We start from the raw sequence: 22,552 nt of genomic DNA on the forward strand, positions 1-22,552 counted from the left end.
TTCAAAAACACTTTTTTTTCTTTTCTTTTTAATTTAATAATGTCTATAAAATTATTTTATAGTTCTTACTGGTAAATATTGTTTTTATTGTTTAATTAAGCGAAATTTTTATGTATTATTTGAAATAATTTAAATAATGAGATTAAAATAATATTTTCTAACAAATTTGGTTAATTTTCTGCCATTTTAATTAAATGTATTAATTGATTAAGAATTTTTTAATTTATATAAAATAATAGGAGGGTCTTTCCACTTTCTCTAAAGGATCCGTGCTGATTATGTAAAGGACCTTCCAAAAGCATGGACCTTCTAAAGCATGCTGAACCTTCTAAAGGATCCATGCTGATTAAGTAAAGGGCCCTCCAATTCTTCTAAAGGATCCGTGCTGATTATGTAAAGGACCTTCCAATTCTTCTAAAGGATCCATGCTGATTATGTAAAGGACCTTCCAATTCTTCTAAAAGATCCATGCTGATTAAGGGCCCTCCAATTCCTCTAAAGAATCCATGCTGATTATGTAAAAATCTTGAATTTCTCCTAAAGGAACAACACTTATTTATGTAAAGGATCCTGAACTTTTTGTAAAGGACCTTCACTTCAAATTATTTTATTAATTTAAACAGTCAAAAACTTCATATTTTAATTTTTTGAAGCAAAAAGAAATAATCTTAGTAGAATAATTAGAAAAAATAGTTTCTGTAGTATTTAATTATATAACTATTTAATTAAGGAGATAACTAAGGGGTATTTGACTATATTTTTACAATAAATCATTGAGTTTTCAATTTTAATCAAGCATTTTATTTAAGATAATTGCAGAAAAACATTATATAATTAATTAAATCAGCTTTTAAGTAATTTAAAGTATTATTTCTAACAAATATTTAATTAAAGAATTTTTAATTAATGATTTTTAAGCTATTTTCTTTCACAATTTTCATTAGTTCACAATATTTTTATGGTAATAATCAACAAATTCTTTAATTGAATAATTAATTAAAAATAATCCAAAACCTTCTAATTAAAAAAATAATATGAATAAATGAATTTTTCACTTTTTTTTTTATTTACTAGTTATTTTTTTGCACCATCTAAAAAATTTTAATTAATTTTCTTTAATAATTGCTTAGCTAGAGATTTTTCAGCCGATTTTCTTCCAATAATTGCTTGACTAGGGATTTTTCAAGTGCTTTTCTTCCAATAATTGCTTAACTAAAGCTTTTCCAGCTGATTTTCTTCCAATAATTGCTTAACTAAAGCTTTTCCAGCTGATTTTCTTCCAATAGTTGCTTAACTAAAGCTTTTCCAGCTGATTTTCTTCCAATAGTTGCTTAACTAAAGCTTTTCCAGCTGATTTTCTTCCAATAGTTGCTTAACTAAAGCTTTTCCAGCTGATTTTCTTCCAATAATTGCTTAACGAAGAGTTTTTCAGCTAAGCAACCAAGAATTTTTTAACAATTTCTTCATTAAAAAGCATTCATTTAAGTCAAAAAACTCCTTAATTAAATAATTATAAGAAAAAACAAAAGCTATTAAAGTACTTATTCATATAATTACTTAATTAATTAAGATGTCTACCATTTTTCAAACATTTCTGTAAAAAATATAACTGAATTTTAAACAAATTTTAATAAAAAAATTTACATTACACCATTAAATTTTACTGTTTTAAACATTCTCCTAATTACCAGAGAGCCGAATTATGTAAAAAAAAAAAATCCACAAAATTATTCATAACTTTACATTAAAATTCATTAATTTAACAAGATTTAAAAAAATATATATACCAAAAAATCAAATATAGCTAAAATCTCCTAAAGGTATGAGTTGTTGAAAGTAGATTTTGACAAGTTCTATATATAGTAACATCTAGATTCATGATATTGATTAAAATTCCTCTTAACGCCAACTGTAAACGTGGAACTGACGTCTAAAAGAGAAAAAGAACGAAGAAGGAATATCATAATTCATGTAAAAACTCTAAATCACTTGACTACGTTCAACTTTGACAGGACCACATTTGGACATTTTTAAAAGTTAATGAGTCGGAAAGAGAATTTTTCCATCCACACGACTTCTTAAAACTTTATAAAAGAAATAATTCTTACATAAAATTTATATTTTCGCACAATTTTAATTCATTTTTAAAACTAATTATCATTTGAAAAAAACATTACATTAATTTCGAGAATATTTAGAATAAATATCACATTTAATAACTTAATTTTTGAGTGTATAAAAATTAAATTTATGATGTACAATAACTATTTTCCTAGCACGTAAAAGTCTGTATCCGCATCAGTGACGAGGATGCAGATCTTTAGATACTAGGATAGAATGGAGCACAATTTCCGAATATTTAAAGATTTGAATCGGCAACGTAGATGCAGATATTCGGATACTAGAACGGAACACAGTAGAACTTGTAAACGTTTAAAGATCCACGACTGCAATGGAGATCTTTAGAAGTTAGGATGGAATGGAGATCTGCATCTGTGATGCGGATGTTGATCTTCAAATATTTGGAAGTTGCGCTCCATTCTATTTTGTGTCAAGAAATGAGTTTTGTATTAAATAAATATCAAATAAAGAATTAAAAGATAAAGAATTCGAGCTATAATTTTATTGGCAAGATCAGTATTCGTAAAGACGCTTTCTCAGGAAAACAGTAATCTGGAAGACGATCGTATTTAAATTTTTTGATTTTGTCCACGTCTTTGGCATCCAAACGTGCAATTTTATGTTCTGAAACAGAAAATTTAAGGATGACAATGTTAAAATTTATATATTATCCAATTATAAAGACATTTGATGGTTAATAAAACAAGTGCACAATAATAGTTTTAATAATTTTTATAGAGGATTACTTGAGTTTTTTTGTTCATGACATTTTCTGTTTTGTGTTTTACTTCAAGCTTATTTTGCAATTAAATAAACCAAATTCTCCTCCAATACTTACTTCATTTACATTCCACTTCATAACCTAGTTTATATTCAAATTCTAGAAACATATTCTGAGAAATATAGTTATATCTAATTAAATTGAAAGCGAATACGGATAAAATGCAATTTTGATCATCAGAATAACATTAACTGATAACAAAATGGTAATCTTACAAAAATTACAAAATTAACATTGTAGTGGTAGTTCTGTTGGTGTGTTCTTAACGTATATAATGGAGAAAATAATTGGATGAACAAACTTCATTTTCACTGCCGCAACTTTATTAAAACAAAAGAAATACCTTAATGCAGCTAGAATATGTTCTTGCAATTTGAATGGTGGCAAACAATTTATAAAACTACATCTGGTCTCCAAACTTTCTCTCTCCCACAGCTTTTTCCACAAACTCCCTCTTCCCAGGTAGAAAGGGGAGTTGACAAGATGCAAGTGTGCAGTCACCATGCCATCATTTTTGTAACTTCTGTTTCTTTATTTTCATACTATAATTAACTGAATTTAGAGAAAATTATATAAAGCAATAGTCTTTTATCCAAATCTAATTGTAGTTAAAAATGATTTCAATAGCATTTTCCCATTATTTCTAATGAGTAAAATTTTAGTTTGTTGTTGGTACCTCCAACCAATTTCCCAAATAACACTAAAAGTATTTATCTAACTCTCAATCCATGTTTTTAGCAAAGTATTAAACACTATAAACCCCAATTGCCTTAAGAAATAGTTAAATCAGTCATTAAAGTATACATTTGTAATGCAACAAATCACATTTTTAGTATTCTTACAGAATGTTCATTAACATGTAGTGTAAAGGTGGTTAGTGCCTTCCTGCAAAATAGGAATTAGTGTCCGTCTGCAGTGGTAGATTATGCTATAGAAGTAAACACACAAATATTAGCATCTTCAATAAGTTTGTTACCATTTGTTTAATAATTTTTAATACAGTAGTCTGTATAGTCTGTCACTCGCCAGTCCAACATGTCCTGTAATCCATCATTCCACATATAGCAAATGAAATTTTCATCTCCACTTAACATATATGACAGAGAGAGACTGATGTAAGAATACACTGACGGTCACTAGTTGTTCGTTGCAAGTGTGAGCGTGATTAATACAATAAACTAACCTGTAAATCAAATTTATTTTTTACCATACAGTATGTATAATATATACAAAAATCTAGTAATCTGCAAATTGCCATAATCCAACACCTGCCAGTTCAATATATGTCAGCTTATAGAGACTCCTCTGTATTATTTTTGGTGATAATCAGACAATGGAAAATTGTTATTTAATCAGTTACAATGTATAAACATTTTTCAATTGTTCATCTTAAATTTCAATTGTAAATAAGTTATCATCGCTGTTTAATGAATGTAAGTGTTTATTTAAAATGGTTTTATTTAGAAAAACGTTTTCTTTCCGACACTTTTCTTCATTTATTTTACCTTAGAGAACATTCAAGAATCATATAAGGATAGTTAATTACCTCCGTTTATATAACCAATTATAATTATTGTGTTGATTCCTCTCCTCCCATAAACTTGTGTTCATCTACTTTGTTCTTACGATTAACACAATAAGGAAGTAAACTAAAGTCAATAAGTATGTCAATATTTATAATTAAAGTAATGAAATTACAAAAATCAAGTACAGCAGACTACTGTACAACACAAGGGGATCATTATACAAGACATTCATTACCAGATGATTTTTTAAAAGTTTAAACTTGTTGCGTTACATGTATTTACATTATAGGGGAGCATGTTATAGAAGAGATCACTGTACTGTAAATTAACAAACTGAAGTGAATCTTAGTACTTGTCAAGTATATTTATAAACACATTCAAAACAAACTCAAAAGTACCTTAACTAAATATTGATTTGGCCCACCAGTGGCCAAGCGGTCTTCATTCCCTGGACACTGGGAGTTCAGTTGTGTGTTCATGCCTTGCTCAAACAGGCAACCCGGAAAACATGGAGTTTTCCGGGTTTTCTCCATGTCTGTAATGCCTAAATAGGGGCCAGTTTCCCTTAAAAGACTTCCTGGAAGGCATCCCTCCTAGGCAGATCATCCAAGTGTTGCATTGCCATAACTAAACAAACAAACAAGTATTGATTTGACCTTTCCTTCCTCCATGTAAATATTCTTAAATTTTCATTTTGCATTGAGCTTCATTTGCACCCAATGCAACATTTCATATACTTTAGAAAGTGAATATTTATGGATCTTTAGTACTTGTCTATATATTCTGCATTCAATTTTCAATCTGAATTGCATGATTCTGATGTATAGCATTATTTCTAAATCACTGTGTATATGATATACACTGATACACAGATAATAGATAAACTCAAAATACAACTGTAAGAAAAGAATAAGTACTTCTGTTAAAAAATAAATAATAATAATGGGATCAATATACAGGATCTCCTCAAAATTCACTAGTTTTAAACTGTTCTGTAAAATCCATTTGTTCAGATATGTAAATGTGTTGGAGAATGTTAGTCAATACTAAAAGTTTCATATGTATACACTTAAAAGGACTTCTCCTTTGGCACAGTCTAGATTGCTGGGGCCCAATTTCTTGTTCCATCCAATCATCTGACATTGTCTCCTTGAACTTTTTTCTTTGTGGACATCACGTATTTCCTACAAAAGTGCCAGACACTAAGCTCCACATAAAAGAATCATGGATGCCATTAACAGAATGACTCCTAACATGCTAGCTCAGATATGGGCTAAAATGAAGTACAGATCAGTTATCATACTTGCCACATCAGGAGCATATGTACAAATGTACTGACTTAATGTAATAACTAACTTTTTCAGATGCACTTTCTATCATCATTGTCTACAGTGTTATACTCATGTTTCTTTTTCCAAAATAAATCCACAAAATTAGGAATGTTTGAGGAGAACACCCTAGTTTTGTGGATTATTTATATTATGTAGATGCCATTATATGTTATCTTAAGCTTATAAATTATCTTCCAATTTCTATCACTAGTTTCAGATCGTCTATCAAAATATTGGATGTGCATAATATCTGGCAAAACTATAGAAAGAATGATAGCACTATTAGCAAAAAATTATAATATCCAAGTAATGATTAAAAGATTACCCTCAATCATACAGATAGAACAGACAAAGAGACAGTGGAAAAAGTTAAAAAGCCAGAAATCCAGGATTGGATTAAGCAAAGTAACAAATTTTTCTACATGGATCCACTTACAAATCTGTGAATCTCCGGGTCAAAGAGCATTTCGAATCCATTATCCAATACCTCACAAATGGCACAATTTAAATGCAATGGGCACTATAGAAAAAAGTGGAAGTATGTAGGAAACAACCTACAGTACTTAGAAGCTGGTATGACATTAAGAACATAAGAATTCTAGAGCAATGTTTCATTTACATATTAAAAAAGCATCTAATCATAATTAAGAAACTCAATAAAACTGGACACCAGGGATGGAGGGGAAGTTGTTTTAAGTAATTGATAATTTTCCCCAGCCTTCAGTGAATACTGAATGTACGGAGCTTGTTTAATACAAAGTAAAGTAAATAATAAATGAAACCAAAACATATTTTAAATATTTCTCTGATAATATGATGCAGAAGTAACTGAGACAACAGAAAGAAAAATTTTTTGAAAGATTGATAGAGCAATGAAACAAGTATATTAATGCATAATATCCTCTTTAAGCCGAACTCTACATGCCTGCAAGGTATGTATAGTTCAACCATACAATCAAATATCTTTATTTTTTCTCTTTTCAGTAAGACACGACATATGTATTTCGAACTGATGTGTAATTAACAATCCCTCTTTGGTATTAAGTGTATTTTTCCTCAAATTATACTAATGTTAAGTGATGTTGGACAATAACATTATAGAACATTACAATTTTACAGGTCTTGGCTTCAATTCATCTAAAATCACAGAATTATTAGCAGTATTATACAATCCACAACAATTAAAACATCTTAATAGGCAAACAATGTAATGAAAACAGACAAGTACAAAATTACAACATTTAATTAATTAAGCAAAGTCATTCCATTGATAATCAAAATTTATCATTAAAAAAGTAAGCAGAACACTTCGTAAATGGAAACACTCTGGACTTTGCTGGTTAAATCAGCAAATTTGTCTCAAATACACTGCACATGACATTTTTCCACAATTTTTTTAAAAAACTGTGCAAATAATACAAGTAAATATAGTACTTTATATGATAGGTAGTGTGAAAATTCATTTATAGAATGTTATCTTCAGTTGACTAACTACAGTAACACAGACTGCTAAGTTAAACCAAAGACGATCAGGATCAGAACCTCCATGATAATATAAATCTTATATCTATTACACTAAAGGAATATATGTTTCTTTACCTGATTCTATCAATCTGTCTTCATTAGAAGAATCGAAGCAAGAATAATCAGGACCTTTGTGAAATCTGATGGCTTTCAATGTCTGAATTGCATTGCCTGTAAATAAAATCTTTCATCAAATATTAAAATCCAGTACTTAAAAATTACAAAATATAATTGCTTAGTCTGTCAGCATAAATATTCCTCAAAGAGACATGTAAATTTATGCTTTGGGGAAAAAAACTGGGGTTTGGAAATTAAACTTACCTCTAGTGTGGATAATTTTTTGAGTTAAACACTCATCTTTTGTTCCTTCTCATCTTTGTATTGCCAGTTTTTTGTATTCTAAGGTAAGTTTGTGAGTATACCCTTAATCACGCAAGAGAAAAAGAATCAAAATATGCTTCAAGAGAGAAAAGGATTAGGAAAAACAAAGAAAAAAGTGGATAATTGTATATATGTACTGTACCTGACCATAAATTACGCAACCTATCATAAAATTATCCTCCGACATTGTAGAAATATTCCTCCATCACATTTTTGGTTTTTGCTCTCTTCTTTCCCAGGAAGCTTTTAAATTTTCAAAACTATTTCTGATTTTGGATAATTTGTCCATTGATTCTTGGAAAGATGAGTTTATGAAGTGGAACATTCTAAGGAAGAGTTGAAATCTATTTTGAGACAGCTTCCAGAAAAACTGGAGTGAAAATTTTTCAGCTACTGCTCCAATAATCACTAATAGAATGTTTTAAAATATATCCCATTTATACGCTTAATCCAAAACCTGATTATTTTTGTAATTGTTTGCCTCTAAAAATCAGTTATGTTTGCTACATTATTGTGAGGTAAGCAGGGGATCAAGGGTGAATCCTAATGACAACTTAATCTGCAAAAGATCTGAGATCCGATCTCTGCGTCAAAGGATGACTAACCTATGAGCGGTAAGAAAGATCTAGATCGTGAAATCAAGATTAATGTCAAGATTGACATCAGTTAGGATAATTATATGCATCCCAACTCGTGATTCTTACTACTATTTCAATTAGGAGGGCTCGTTTGAGTGGGGAGACACACGAATAAGTGACAGAAGTCCAGGAAACTAGAATCCAGTTTAGCAAAATTTTAATGAATAACAAAGAATACAAATGAACAAACTAAATAACATCTAGCTATGATTAAAACATGAATAATTAAACCTTAAACTAAATAGGTCCCTAAAGGTTGAGAGAGAGAGAGTTTACAAAAGTACTGATTATAATACCTCAATATTATTCTTGACTTGTAACCTTCCTGTCCTTTGGGCAGAAGTTCAATCTATATGGCACAAAATCAAAGATTAGAGGATACTAGAGGATGTGTTAGGCAGTATTGTGCAGAGTGTTTGGTGCGTATCCTCTATTTATATGAATTTTCTCCTCCAATTGAGATTTGAATATGTTGTCATCTGACAATGATCTAATTCTTACTAAACATGTAGTCATCGGATGACTGACTACTTTTTGAAGGAAGTAAACTTCCTTTCTTTCTCTCCCTTTTCATTTCTGTGGTTACTTTTTCTTCTAATTTATAAAATCTTTCCTCTAATATTTGTTTAATCTCATCAAATTTTTTCTCCAAAAGAGATATTTTCTTTGATATTTCATCGTCTCTTTTATTTGCAATTATCGATTCTTCCTTACGAAATCTTCTTTTCTTGTGAGGAGAAGCTAATTTTCTAAGTATTTTCCTACGAACACTTTTTTCACGTTGTTTTCTTCTGTCTGAAGCATTTTCTACGCTATTTTCATCATAACTATTTGAATATGAAATATTCTTATTGTCAACACTCAAGAAATAATCTGGTTTATTATTCTGAGTATTAACGTTCGTATCTTTCATAGGTAAAGTTTTTTCTTTCCCTTCATTTAGAGATTTCAACGAGGAAATTGGAATTAAATTATTTTTATCTGAATCTTTTCTAAGCTGAAATTCCTTTTTATCTTCTAATTGAACCACTGGAAGCTTGAGTTCGGTTTCTATCGTACAGTACATACGGAAGAAAAAAGATTAAAAAGCTATTATTAAATTAAAGAAGTTAAAAATTAATTATCTAAATTAAAGATGTTAAAAGTAGAAATTAAACGAATTTTTATCGTAATGTTGGCTAACCTTTAATGCCGTTAATAAATTCTCATATTAAACATCTGACTTACCATGGCATTGAATGGATGGTAGAAGAGATTTATCATTTCTCTGTTGTTTAATTTCTGGTTTGTGCGTGTTGNTGCATGCAACATTTCAGGAGGAACCCAGAGAAGTATTGCATTATGTTTGCCTTCAGCTCTGACACATAGTGCACACGCCCCTGATAAACACAATCTTTCAAATAACCCCAAAGCCAGAAATATATGTTTCGACTGAACAGCACCAAATTTTCCCTAATGGTTAAAATTTCCACTAATTTCTCCCCCGTAAATCTCTTCTCCGTGATCTGCATTGCATGTATACCGAGTTTCCTTCGATTCGTTTCAGTAGAGCCAGCTCTAATGCTCGTCAGTTTAATTGTAACCACCCTGTATACATAAACATATCTAAACAATGGTAAAATTGCAGTTCTGAATGTGGAGTTCGGATCCTGAAATTTTAGACTCTTTGAGCATAGACTACAACTCTGATATGGTACCAACCTCCTCATTCTATTCTATTCTATTCTATTCTTCTCCCTCTGTGTTCATATGGAGATCACAGCCTTAGTTTGCTTTTTCTCCAAAGATCGGCGCTACCTCCTTAAGTGAAGCGACCCGTCCGTGAAATATATTTTTCTAGTATTCGTATGTGCTTTTCTGGATGCATGGTGGCCTGTGGCCAATATATCGGTGACAACATCGGCACAACCTTTAAGTTCAGCTTTAACCCTTTCTCCAGTTCCTTACGTGCCTCTTAGTAATTTGAGCACCTTAACCAAAAGTGCTCAGGTGTTTCTGCTTCCCCACAAAAAGAACAATTGGGGGATGGGACTAGCCCTTGCGAAAACAGAAACATATTTAGAGGCACAGTTGCCGTCCAAAGCCTCACAAGCAAATTCTCTGTCCACCTTGGCGATGCATGATGGTACGGCCAGAAGTCAAATGGCCTGAGATATTCCCTTCCCTTATCCCAAAGGAGCTGAGCCCAGTTGTCCCTCAGCATGTTCCGTATCCCTTCCCACGCAATCCTGTGTACATCCCTTGGCAACAGGGAACCCCGCCAAGACCCTGTTAGACGTGCTCCCCTCGCTGCTATATCCGCTTCTTCATTGAGCACTATCCCAGTGTGACCCGGAGTCCACACCAACTCGATTGGCTTAGGGAAAGAAGAAACCGCCTCTCCTATGTCAATTATAATAGCCGCCGAGTTGAGCCCCACACTCGCTATCGCCTGTAATACCGACAGACTATCCGTACCCAGTACAGTTGGACGAGGATTTTGGAAACACAGGACCATCCCCCTCAAGACCCCCGAAAATCCCACTCTGCTCTGCCAATCCCCACGTCTCACTCCGCTTCCCTTCTGGGATAAAAATGCCCATCGAAGTCCGAGTAGGCGTCTTGGAACCTTCCGTCCCTATTAGCGACCATTCCTCCCAATTCCTGGTCACCCACTCTTCAAAATAACCTCCTCATTCAGACCTGTATTAAATTAATACCTAAATCCCAAACCATGCTGCGATCAGCTGTTAAGCTGTTATAACACCTGAAACAGTGTTGCCACTTCACATAATCCGAAATATCCGGTTCGAGAGTAGTAAATTTTCCCACATTTTCGCATTCCATCATGTACTTATTTAATTAAATAAAAAAAATGTATATAGAGATATTATTTTAAAAAATTAGAGATTTTCCTTTATTTCATAAAATATCTGCAAATATCCACAATATTCCCCACGGGAGACAAATTTCCTCCCAATTAAAATATTTTTCCGATATGCGGCAGCACGCGTAAAACGAATTCACTGTTGCCAGATATAAATTAGCAATATCGACAGTAATCTTAGAAGATATTTCCAAAGAATCACAAATTTTTTTTCATTTTTTAGTTAATATAGAAGTAATATAACAGTCGGTAGATCTATTGATCACTCAGTTGCATTTTGGAACAANCTTCGATTCGTTTCAGTAGAGCCAGCTCTAATGCTCGTCAGTTTAATTGTAACCACCCTGTATACATAAACATATCTAAACAATGGTAAAATTGCGGTTCTGAATGTGGAGTTTGGATCCTGAAATTTTTGACTCTGAGCATAGACTACAACTCTGATATGGTACCACCTCCTCATTCTATTCTATTCTTCTCCCTCCATGTTCATATGGAGATCACAGCCTTAGTTTGCTTTTTCTCCGAAGAGCGGCGCTACCTCCTTAGGTGAAGCAACCCGTCCGTGAAATATATTTTTCTAGTATTCGTATGTGCTTTTCTGGAGGCATGGTGGCCTGTGGCCAATATATCGGTGACAACGTCCGCACAATCTTTAAGTTCAGCTTTAACCCTTTCTCCAGTTCCTTATGTGCCTCTTCGTAATTTGGGCATCTTAACCAAAAGTGCTCAGGTGTTTCTGCTTCCCCGCAAAAAGAACAATTGGGGGATGGGACTAGCCCTTGCGAAAACAGAAACATATTTAGAGGCGCAGTTGCCGCCCGAAGCCTCACAAGCAAATTCTCCGTCCACCTTGACGATGCATGATGGTATAGCCAGAAGTCAAATGGCCTGAGATATTCCCTCCCCTTATCCCGAAGGAGCTGAGCCCAGTTGTCCCTCAGCGAGTTCCATATCCCTTCCCATGCGATCCTGTGTACATCCCTTGGCAACAGGGAACCCTGCCAAGACCCTGTTAGATGAAGAAGTGGATAGGGCAGCGAAAGGGCACCCCCTCGCTGCCCTATCCACTTCTTCATTGAGCACTATCCCAGCGTGACCCGGAGTCTACACGAACTCGATTGGCTTGGGGAAAGAAGAAACTGCCTCTCCTATGTCAATTATAATAGCCGCCGAGTTGAGCCCCACACTCACTATCGCCTGTAATACCGACCGACTATCCGTACCCAGTACAGTTGGACGAGGATTTTGGGAACACAGGGTCATCCCCCTTAAGACCCCCGCCCCGAAAATCCCACTCTGCTCTGCCAATCCCCACGTCTCACTCCGCTTCCCTTCCGGGATAAAAATGCCCATCGAAGTCCGAGTAGGCTTCTTCGACCAGTCCGTCCCTATTAGCGACCATCCCTCCCAATTCGTGGTCACCCACTCTTCAAAATAACCTCCTCATTCAGACCTGTATTAATAATTAATACCTAAATCCCAAACCATGCTGCGATCAGCTGTTAAGCTGTTATACCATCTGAAACAGTGTTGCCACTTCACATAATCAGAAATATCCGGTTTGAGAGTAGTAAATTTTCCCGCATTTTCGCATTCCATCATGTACTTATTTAATTAAATAAAAAAAATGTATATAGAGATATTATTTTAAAAAATTAGAGATTTTCCTTTATTTCATAAAATATCTGCAAATATCCACAATATTCCCCACGGGAGACAAATTTCCTCCCAATTAAAATATTTTTCCGATATGCGGCAGCACGCGTAAAACGAATTCACTGTTGCCAGATATAAATTAGCAATATCGACAGTAATCTTAGAAGATATTTCCAAAGAATCACAAATTTTTTTTCATTTTTTAGTTAATATAGAAGTAATATAACAGTCGGTAGATCTATTGATCACTCAGTTGCATTTTGGAACAAAATTAACATATCAGGTAGCCGATAGCTGGCGCTCAACTTTGCTCTTCAAAAAGTACAGATTATTTCTTGATATATTATTGCTAAAAACAATAGTTCCTATGGAACTTTGTTTCGAGATTATTTGTACGCGTATCCGTTCCTTTGTAATCAAATAAACGTTTTCGTTTTCTCCATCCGAATATAAGAAGAATTTTTTAACCATTTTCTGCGTTATAAATGCTTAAACGTGATACAGGGAAGCTACTGTGGTTTAATACATTTCCTGTGGAGCACTACGTCATATTACCGCGAAAAGCTTAAAAAAATCAAACACTAAGCTCCCGAAGAGCGGGCTACCTTCAGGCACGGGGCCCGTTGCCCGGCTATAACGGCGGCACCGAACAAAGCCAAACATTTCCATTGCTTCGAATGTAAAAGAGGACTATGTGCACACATTAGCAAATGCAGTGCCAGCAATTCAAAGGTTTGTTTGTTTAGTTATGGCAACGAAATACTTGGGCGATCTGCCTAGGGGATGCCTTCCGGGAGGTATTTTAAGGGAAACTGGCCCCTATTTAGGCGTTACAGACGTGGAGAAAACCCGGAAAATTCCACGTGACCAGCCCGTCCAAGCGAGGCGCAAACACACGACCGTAGGGTAAGAAGACCGCTTGGCCTTCGGGGGTTTCGCCTATCGCCTGACGTAGAAATCAATGGTTAATTCGAGGAGTTAAATTTAGTCGCATTATATCTTGATTTATTACCGTAATAACCGGTTGAATACAGTTTGGAACAATTTAAAAAGTAATAATTGTGTGTGACTTAGAAATAATTTAATGCCAAATCAAAGCAAAGACTTTATTACCGAGACAAATTCTTTATAATTACACTTATATCATTCAACAAACTATCTTAGAACGAAAATTTACAAATTCTCGAACAGAATCAGGACCAAAGTATTAAAGAAAATGTCTTCTTCTATGACTTTAATTGAATAAAATTATTCAGGTTTTTGAGTTCTCCAAATGCATTTTTATCATAAAACTTCACCATCCTGGAAGCGGCATTTATTCAAATTTATAATTTCCTATTAATAATTCCACTTGCGGTTTCGTAAAGCGTTTCGTTTAACGCGATTTTTTATCCGGAAACTTTCGTTCTTCGCAAAAAATTTTACAAAGACTTCTGTTTCGTCTATCAAAACTTCGTCTTTTCCTGTTTTTCACGTTCAACGAACTTTCGTTGAATTTACACGTCACAAACTATGAACACGATTTGAAAAAATTAAATACCAGTAAAAACACAATTCGGGAGAGTCCAGGTTCCAGGGATGACAGAAATTGGGAGTCAAATTTGAGCACAGACACAAGCCGGAAGAGTCCAAATTCCAATATAGACACGATTCNACGGAATTTATATAAAACGGAAAAATCAACAGTGTTATAGGGGGGTCGACTTGTATTTACAGATATATCCATGATGGAACTGGATATATGAAATTTCTGTAAATTTGAAAAGTATTGTTTCGTAACACACAGATTTTGAACTGACATTCAAAAGCACAAAATGTCTATTGACAGAAAGAACTGTCAATTCTAACTAAAACATTAAAAAAAATTTCTGATAGTAATCTATGGAGAATATTCTTTATTCAAAATTGTTCAACAACTTTTACATTTAAACTTTATAATTTGTTAAAATTTCTCTTTCAGAGGTATACAAAACTTAGTTAATTTTATTGTTTCGTCTAACTATATTAAATGCATGTGACAATTTCAAAGAGTATTCTGACTTATCTTAATTATAAATTTTATCCTTTCTCGAACTTTTTATGAATAATATCTGTAATAAAGTATAAATTTTCTGTGCACGTAAATTTAAAATGATCTATTGTGTACGATTTGGTTCAGAGGTGCATAAAGATCAAGTTTGAAGTTAAATGTTCAAAAAAAATAATCAGCTGTATTTTCATTTTATACTCACTCCATATTACAACTAAAAAAATAATCTATTTCGTCATGATTCGTTCTGACGACCACAAAATATAATCTATACTTCGGTGGGTTGACCAATCAGCGTTTTGTGCCATCTGGATACTTAGTCGCACGTATTGTTTTCTCCTATGGGTATTAACTGCGATTATGCGCCATCTGATGACAGCCATAGTAACTACTTTAAAACACTTTTTTTTGTTTGTTTCATAATCTTTATCGATGTTTAAGACATTAAATTTACATTAATTTAAAGTATTAATTAATAAAATATGCAAGTATTATTACACATGATACAAATGGAATGTATCAGTAGTCCTTTCATTAACTTTATAGCTTGAACATACAACTAGATGAATAACTAATGGCATTATTATAAGAAATTAATGAGTTCAAACAGTATAGAAAAACCATTGGTTTCAGTTTTAGGGAGTAAACCAAAGGTAAGAGGGTGTAAATGAAACGATATCATTTACTTATATAGCTGTCAAGGAGAGTGAGGGATAAAAAACTTGCAGAAAATGGGATGTCGTTAGTGGCACTCAGAGGGAGGTCAAGGGGTCCTGGCACCCTCCAAAGAAAAAGGAAGAAAACTCTAGAAAAATTTTCAAAAATATTTTCGTAAGTAAAATTCGGGTTTTAATTTATAGTGTCGTGTCTTTTAACTACTTACAGGCTGTCCATGTCCACTTTTTTCTTCAAACTTTTACTCCCCCTCTTCTGTCCCAGTTTGTTTAGGTTTTAGTAACTTCTTCCCTCTTCGACCCCCTTAGAACCTTTTTATCACTGTATGAATTATAGAAACCATAAGTAGAAACGAAACATTAGAAGAATTCTTAGATATAATAAAATGCTCTGTTGTATTATACTGTATTGCATATTTCCTATATGACAACATAATTGTGAAATCCACCATAGCTTATCCTCTGATGCATTTAAACAAGTTTGGTTTGGTTTATTTTTTTAACGGCAACGCGACACGTGAACGATCTGCGGAAGATTTTCTATGGAAAACTGACCCCTATTTAGTTGTTAAAGATGAAATATTTAGATGGGATTTAGTTTTGAAATTGATTCAAGACCAATGCTATCCAGACAATATTCTCTGAAAAACTCTTCAATTGACTTAAATTTTTCTTTCTTCTGCAACTGTATTATGTATGTGTTTATTCAATGTAATTCCAATGAATCCTTATTTTTTTATGTGGAATATTATTGTAAATCTATTTTCTCTGAATGCTTCTTAATCATAGAAGTTCAGAAGCTCAAAAGGTCTGTATATAGAGATGAAAATCTCTGAAATTCTTCTAAATCTTCGAAAATAAAATGAAAATTATCAACATTTTCATCCAAAATATTCAATTATTTAATGGACATTTTTAGAAATGATTCTATAAAATTATAAAACAAAGCGTGCATTGTAACGTGAATCTGATGATTGACATTCACCGAATTACTAGAGAGGTTGCGGCCGAAGTTTTTATCTCTCAAACGTGAACGCCGAATGTCGAGCTCCGCTAACTTGTAAGTGGCGCTCGACGTTTGACGTTTACGTTTGAAAGATGAAAACTTTGGCCGCAACCTCGCTACTATTTAGTCGGCAACTTCAATATTAATTAAACTGATGCTTAATGTTACCAGGAGAGTCGTGCTAAAATTCCGTTAGTTCTCTCCAAGTTTTTATATGTTTAATTTAATACAAAATCAGCTGAACATTTGTGAAGTTGTGGCAAATCTTTCTTACCAGAAGTGTTTGAATTTATAACTATAACCATAAGTTAATTTTGTTATTGCATGCGTGCATGCGAAGACAGGTGAACTCATTTTAAAGCAATAATCGCATTGTCTAAGATACACTTCTCATTACCTCTGTTATTATTTCTTGATATATTATTGCTAAAAACAATAGTTCCTGAGGAACTTTGCTTCGGGATTATTTGTACGCGTATCAGTTCCTTTGTAATCAAATAAACGTTCTCGTTTTCTCCATCCGAATACAAGAAGAATTTTTAAACCATTTTCTGCGTTATAAATGCTTAAACGTGATACAGGGAAGACCGCTTGGCCTTCGGGGGTTTCGCCTATCGCCTGACGTAGAAATCAATGGTTAATTCGAGGAGTTAAATTTAGTCGCATTATATCTTGATTTATTACCGTAATAACCGGTTGAATACAGTTTGGAACAATTTAAAAAGTAATAATTGTGTGGGNAGCAATATCGACAGTAATCTTAGAAGATATTTCCAAAGAATCACAATTTTTTTTTCATTTTTTAGTTAATATAGAAGTAATATAACAGTCGGTAGATCTATTGACCACTCAGCTGCATTTTGAAATAAAATTAACATATCAGGTAGCCGATAGCTGGCGCTCAACTTGCTTCGCGGCGGGATGAAGCTGGCCGCTGTTTTCACGTGCGACTAAATATCCAGATGGCACAACGCGCTGATTGGTCATCTGAATGACGTCAACCTACTAAAATCGGAAATGTTGATCGATCAGCCTAAACTTTGTATTGTTGTTGTTGTTGTTGTGAGCGCGTGCAGACATTATATAATAGTTATAGACATTTCATCTAAAACTTGATAAAGGCACTTATTTATAATTTCACTAGCTCTTGTGTGTATTGACATTAATTGAAAATTTTGCAATAATTTTAACATAAAATTAAGTTACGTGATATCAAAGATTTTAATGATGAGACATTTTTAAACATCAAGAAGTAACTTTTATCTGTTTTGTATTTTTTAAGCTTTTTTGTACATTTACTTTAATAATAAAATAATCAAAAACAACAAATATAAATTGCANCAGTCGGTAGATCTATTGATCACTCAGTTGCATTTTGGAACAAAATTAACATATCAGGTAGCCGATAGCTGGCGCTCAACTTTGCTCTTCAAAAAGTACAGATTATTTCTTGATATATTATTGCTAAAAACAATAGTTCCTATGGAACTTTGTTTCGAGATTATTTGTACGCGTATCCGTTCCTTTGTAATCAAATAAACGTTTTCGTTTTCTCCATCCGAATATAAGAAGAATTTTTTAACCATTTTCTGCGTTATAAATGCTTAAACGTGATACAGGGAAGCTACTGTGGTTTAATACATTTCCTGTGGAGCACTACGTCATATTACCGCGAAAAGCTTAAAAAAATCAAACACTAAGCTCCCGAAGAGCGGGCTACCTTCAGGCACGGGGCCCGTTGCCCGGCTATAACGGCGGCACCGAACAAAGCCAAACATTTCCATTGCTTCGAATGTAAAAGAGGACTATGTGCACACATTAGCAAATGCAGTGCCAGCAATTCAAAGGTTTGTTTGTTTAGTTATGGCAACGAAATACTTGGGCGATCTGCCTAGGGGATGCCTTCCGGGAGGTATTTTAAGGGAAACTGGCCCCTATTTAGGCGTTACAGACGTGGAGAAAACCCGGAAAATTCCACGTGACCAGCCCGTCCAAGCGAGGCGCAAACACACGACCGTAGGGTAAGAAGACCGCTTGGCCTTCGGGGGTTTCGCCTATCGCCTGACGTAGAAATCAATGGTTAATTCGAGGAGTTAAATTTAGTCGCATTATATCTTGATTTATTACCGTAATAACCGGTTGAATACAGTTTGGAACAATTTAAAAAGTAATAATTGTGTGTGACTTAGAAATAATTTAATGCCAAATCAAAGCAAAGACTTTATTACCGAGACAAATTCTTTATAATTACACTTATATCATTCAACAAACTATCTTAGAACGAAAATTTACAAATTCTCGAACAGAATCAGGACCAAAGTATTAAAGAAAATGTCTTCTTCTATGACTTTAATTGAATAAAATTATTCAGGTTTTTGAGTTCTCCAAATGCATTTTTATCATAAAACTTCACCATCCTGGAAGCGGCATTTATTCAAATTTATAATTTCCTATTAATAATTCCACTTGCGGTTTCGTAAAGCGTTTCGTTTAACGCGATTTTTTATCCGGAAACTTTCGTTCTTCGCAAAAAATTTTACAAAGACTTCTGTTTCGTCTATCAAAACTTCGTCTTTTCCTGTTTTTCACGTTCAACGAACTTTCGTTGAATTTACACGTCACAAACTATGAACACGATTTGAAAAAATTAAATACCAGTAAAAACACAATTCGGGAGAGTCCAGGTTCCAGGGATGACAGAAATTGGGAGTCAAATTTGAGCACAGACACAAGCCGGAAGAGTCCAAATTCCAATATAGACACGATTCAGGAGTCAAATTCGGGGTAGACGTAATTCGGGAAAGTCCAAATTCGAGTTCAGACACGATTCAGGAGTCAAATTCGAGGATGTCGTAATTCGGGAAAGTCCAAATTCGAGTATAGACACGTTTTATGAGTCAAATTCGGGAGAGTCCAGATTCGTGAGGTAGACATAAATCGAGAGTCGAGAGTCCAAGTTCGTGTAGACCAATTTGGGAAAATGATAATTCACTGCAAGACAATGAGACACAGCCGGGACAAAGCCAAAATCGGGAAGTCATAATCGAAATTGGTATTGACGCAATCGGGATGTCAAAATCAGGAGTTTTCAGTAAAAACCATATCTAAAAGTGTATGAAAAACCAATATTTTAATTTTTACTTATAAATTGTAAATTAAAACTTTACTTTTTAGGAGCTTTTTAGATTTTATTTATTAATTTTTAAACTTTATAATTTCTTTTTGTTTTTTTTTTGAATATTTTTAAATGTACAACAAAGAAATATTAAATGAAAACAAAATTAAGAATATTATTTCCTTCTAAAATGCAAATGAAGCTACATGCCAAATGATATTGCTTACCGCAATTAATTGCATACTGCCACGTGTCGTGTATGTATCAAATATGTCATTGTCAATTGTCAAATACTATTGCTTTCGCTGTGTCAAGAGACCAGCAACTTACACCCCACGACGTATTATTGTGAGTACTTGGACAGGAATATACAGACTATGTATGCCCGATACCCTAAAAACGTGGCTTTTCTGTAGGTACGATCTCAATCGCATCAAAATATAACCACGCTAATACCGTACATAAGTATTTCCAGTTTTTCTATTGTCCGGCCATTAATTGCGAGTTTTTATGAAATAGTGGTCAGAAATTGTGTTAATTTATAAACCGAGACCGTAAAATCTCCCAAGTGTTTGGTGTAGAATACAATAAACACTTACCCAAAGCCAACTCGGCCCAAATCCAGCAAATAATTTATAGCAAATCATAGAGCAGATCTTATTGTCGATGGACAGATGGAAGCCAAGAGATCCTTACTCGAACCGAACGTACTCGCATTCTCCACTTTTTGCCATCTTACACACCTTCTGCACGGATCTAAATGTAGAAAATCAAGTATAATTATTCATCGAAAACGTATAACTCGATTTGAATTCCATTAAAACATATTGCGGCGCTATATCGATCGGCTGTAAATGTTGGCCCTACAAACAACGAAAGTTAGATTATGAATTTTTCTACTAATTTATTGGTTCGGTGACGTTTTAAATTCAATTTTTCATTTAAAATAGCTTATTTTTTTCATTTCTATCTTAACTTTTCATCCAATCAGTAATGACACTGGCTTGGCGGACGAATAGGCCGATACGGCGCCAAACAATACGGGAAAGTTACGCGATTCGCAAACATTTCCAACTCAAATTCGTGTTTAGATCTTAATACTACAAACATTTTTGGCGTAATCGATACTTGGGCTTAGCGCTCACTCGATTTATTTCCAATTTCAGAGGCTAAATCGAACTTTGTTGGCGCGTACAAAATCTTACCTCTTAACGGGTTTCCACACGCTCTTAAAGAACGACCCGACTTTCTTCAATGTATTTCTATCCCTGTAATGGCCAGGATTATCTTCGTGCTCTGCCGGGTCTTCGTCTGCTTTGGTGTTTCGTGGAGGAACCGCGCACATTCCTTCATCCTCCACATCTTCGACCAATCTCTGACTAAACAAGGAAAGAAATACAATAAATACATAATTTTCAAATTGAATTACGATGAATATTTAAAAATGGTAACACTTGGAAAACATTTCCTTTAATTTCCCACAAGGGTAAGAAACTATTAAACTTATTACTATTTATTAGAAATTAAGACAATGATTCCTCGTATTTCTCAGAATAATTTCCTCGTTAAACAGCTCATACATACAATATACAAAAGTTTATTATATGCAAACAGTAATGTAATTTACCTGTTAAAACGTTGGCAGGCCGTCTGACAGATTGGTCGAACTTTCATCACAGCTTGTCTATAAGCGGGCTTAATGTTATTTTCAAACACGCCCAAACCTTCGAAAGTACCGGTCGAGGGTTCGAACTGCTTCGAGAGGCCTTTCTTCATCTTGCTGCCTCGAAATTTAAAATAATCCAAATTGTGTGGACTGACGAATCTTCGCACGTCCACATCCAATTCCTCCCTAAATATGCAAAGAGAAAATTTACAACACAATAACTATTTAATTCTACTCTCAAACTAGGTTAGATTCTCGTGCTTTTAAGTTTATTCGACAGAGGGGAAGGGCCTTTTATAAATCGACTAGTCTAAATATTTTTCTGTTATTTTAAAAAAAGACATTAAATATATTTATTAAGCGATATTCGGTTTAAAATTTTAGTAAATTTCGTCATATTAACGACTCTTCGGTACTAGAGTTAGACCTAACCGTGATATAAAAGAGGCCCGATTACTCGTTTAAACAACAGTAAATTGAAAAGCCCTAAATTATCTTCTTAACGCCAGGCTCTGAACTGTGCCTTATAAAGCCCTCTATTTCAACCCTCTATTGCGGTCAGACACAAAAATCGTAAAGTCGCAATCTTTACATTTAATTTAATTAGGCCTAATTATATATTGTAGATGGAAGTTTTTCTTTAAAGAAAAACTTAAAAACCCTTTAATTGCTAAAACCAATTTCTTATCCGAATAAATAGTAATAAAATGTCTCTTACCCCGGAGGATGGGGCAGGGGTCGATAGTCTCTACCATTAAAAAACATCTTCGAATCGCTTTCCAAATCGCACTCTTCCTATTAACAAGAGCAAAACTACGCAACAACAACAACTTCAATTGTTGAATTCGTTTGTTACGCGGTAAACCAAAAAAAAGCGGGAATTTAATGAACAATTTTGGATTTTTTTAAATTATAATTTCAGAATCTGGCGTCTGTATAATAACGATTAAAAAACTACGTCACACCGGTGTAGGGTTAATTAATTAACCGCCGGGTGGCCGAGTGGTTAAGGTGGCAGCCTACTTTTCTGGGGGCCCAGGATCAAATCTGAACGAGTTGGTGTGGTCCGTTCGGATATGTCGAGGATAAATACAGAATCTATACAGACGGATCGAGATCCTCAGAAAGAGTGGGAGCGTCGTATGTTTATTACTATAGAAATAGGGAGCAGTATCATAAAAAAAAATCAAGTTAGATAAAAGATGCACAAATTACCAAGCAGAATTGGTAGCAAT

At 33.8% G+C, this 22,552-nt stretch overlaps 1 protein-coding gene and 1 long non-coding RNA gene across 4 annotated transcripts; both read right to left on the reverse strand.

The window, feature by feature from the left end:
• Positions 1–2,195: 2,195 nt before the first annotated feature.
• Positions 2,196–9,599, reverse strand: LOC111619095. Of its 2 annotated transcripts, XR_002755690.1 has the most exons (6): positions 9,530–9,599; positions 8,599–9,352; positions 7,807–7,990; positions 7,605–7,706; positions 7,359–7,454; positions 2,196–2,745 (listed from the first exon to the last, which is right to left on the reverse strand). It is a non-coding gene; the product is annotated as an uncharacterized LOC111619095 (long non-coding RNA). The 2 variants fall into 2 exon arrangements; XR_002755691.1 differs by lacking the exons at positions 7,605–7,706; positions 7,807–7,990.
• Positions 9,600–18,773: 9,174 nt separating this feature from the next.
• On the reverse strand, positions 18,774–22,159 carry LOC111618960. 2 transcript variants are annotated; one of them, XR_002755665.1, is made up of 5 exons: positions 22,036–22,159; positions 21,279–21,503; positions 20,857–21,030; positions 20,251–20,407; positions 18,774–19,640 (listed from the first exon to the last, which is right to left on the reverse strand). XR_002755665.1 is itself a non-coding variant. In XM_023360595.1 (4 exons), exons 1-4 carry the CDS (start codon positions 22,080–22,082, stop codon positions 20,344–20,346), a joined length of 510 nt encoding a protein of 169 aa, XP_023216363.1. In that variant the 5' UTR covers positions 22,083–22,159; the 3' UTR covers positions 20,247–20,343. The 2 variants fall into 2 exon arrangements, 1 of the variants encoding a protein (XP_023216363.1); XM_023360595.1 differs by lacking the exon at positions 18,774–19,640 and having other exon boundaries at positions 20,247–20,407.
• Between the last annotated feature and the right edge of the window lie 393 nt (positions 22,160–22,552).

This window comes from Centruroides sculpturatus, unplaced genomic scaffold, assembly GCF_000671375.1.
Source record: "Centruroides sculpturatus isolate CEXI.00-Female unplaced genomic scaffold, Cexi_2.0 scaffold38, whole genome shotgun sequence".
Taxonomy (NCBI): domain Eukaryota; kingdom Metazoa; phylum Arthropoda; class Arachnida; order Scorpiones; family Buthidae; genus Centruroides; species Centruroides sculpturatus.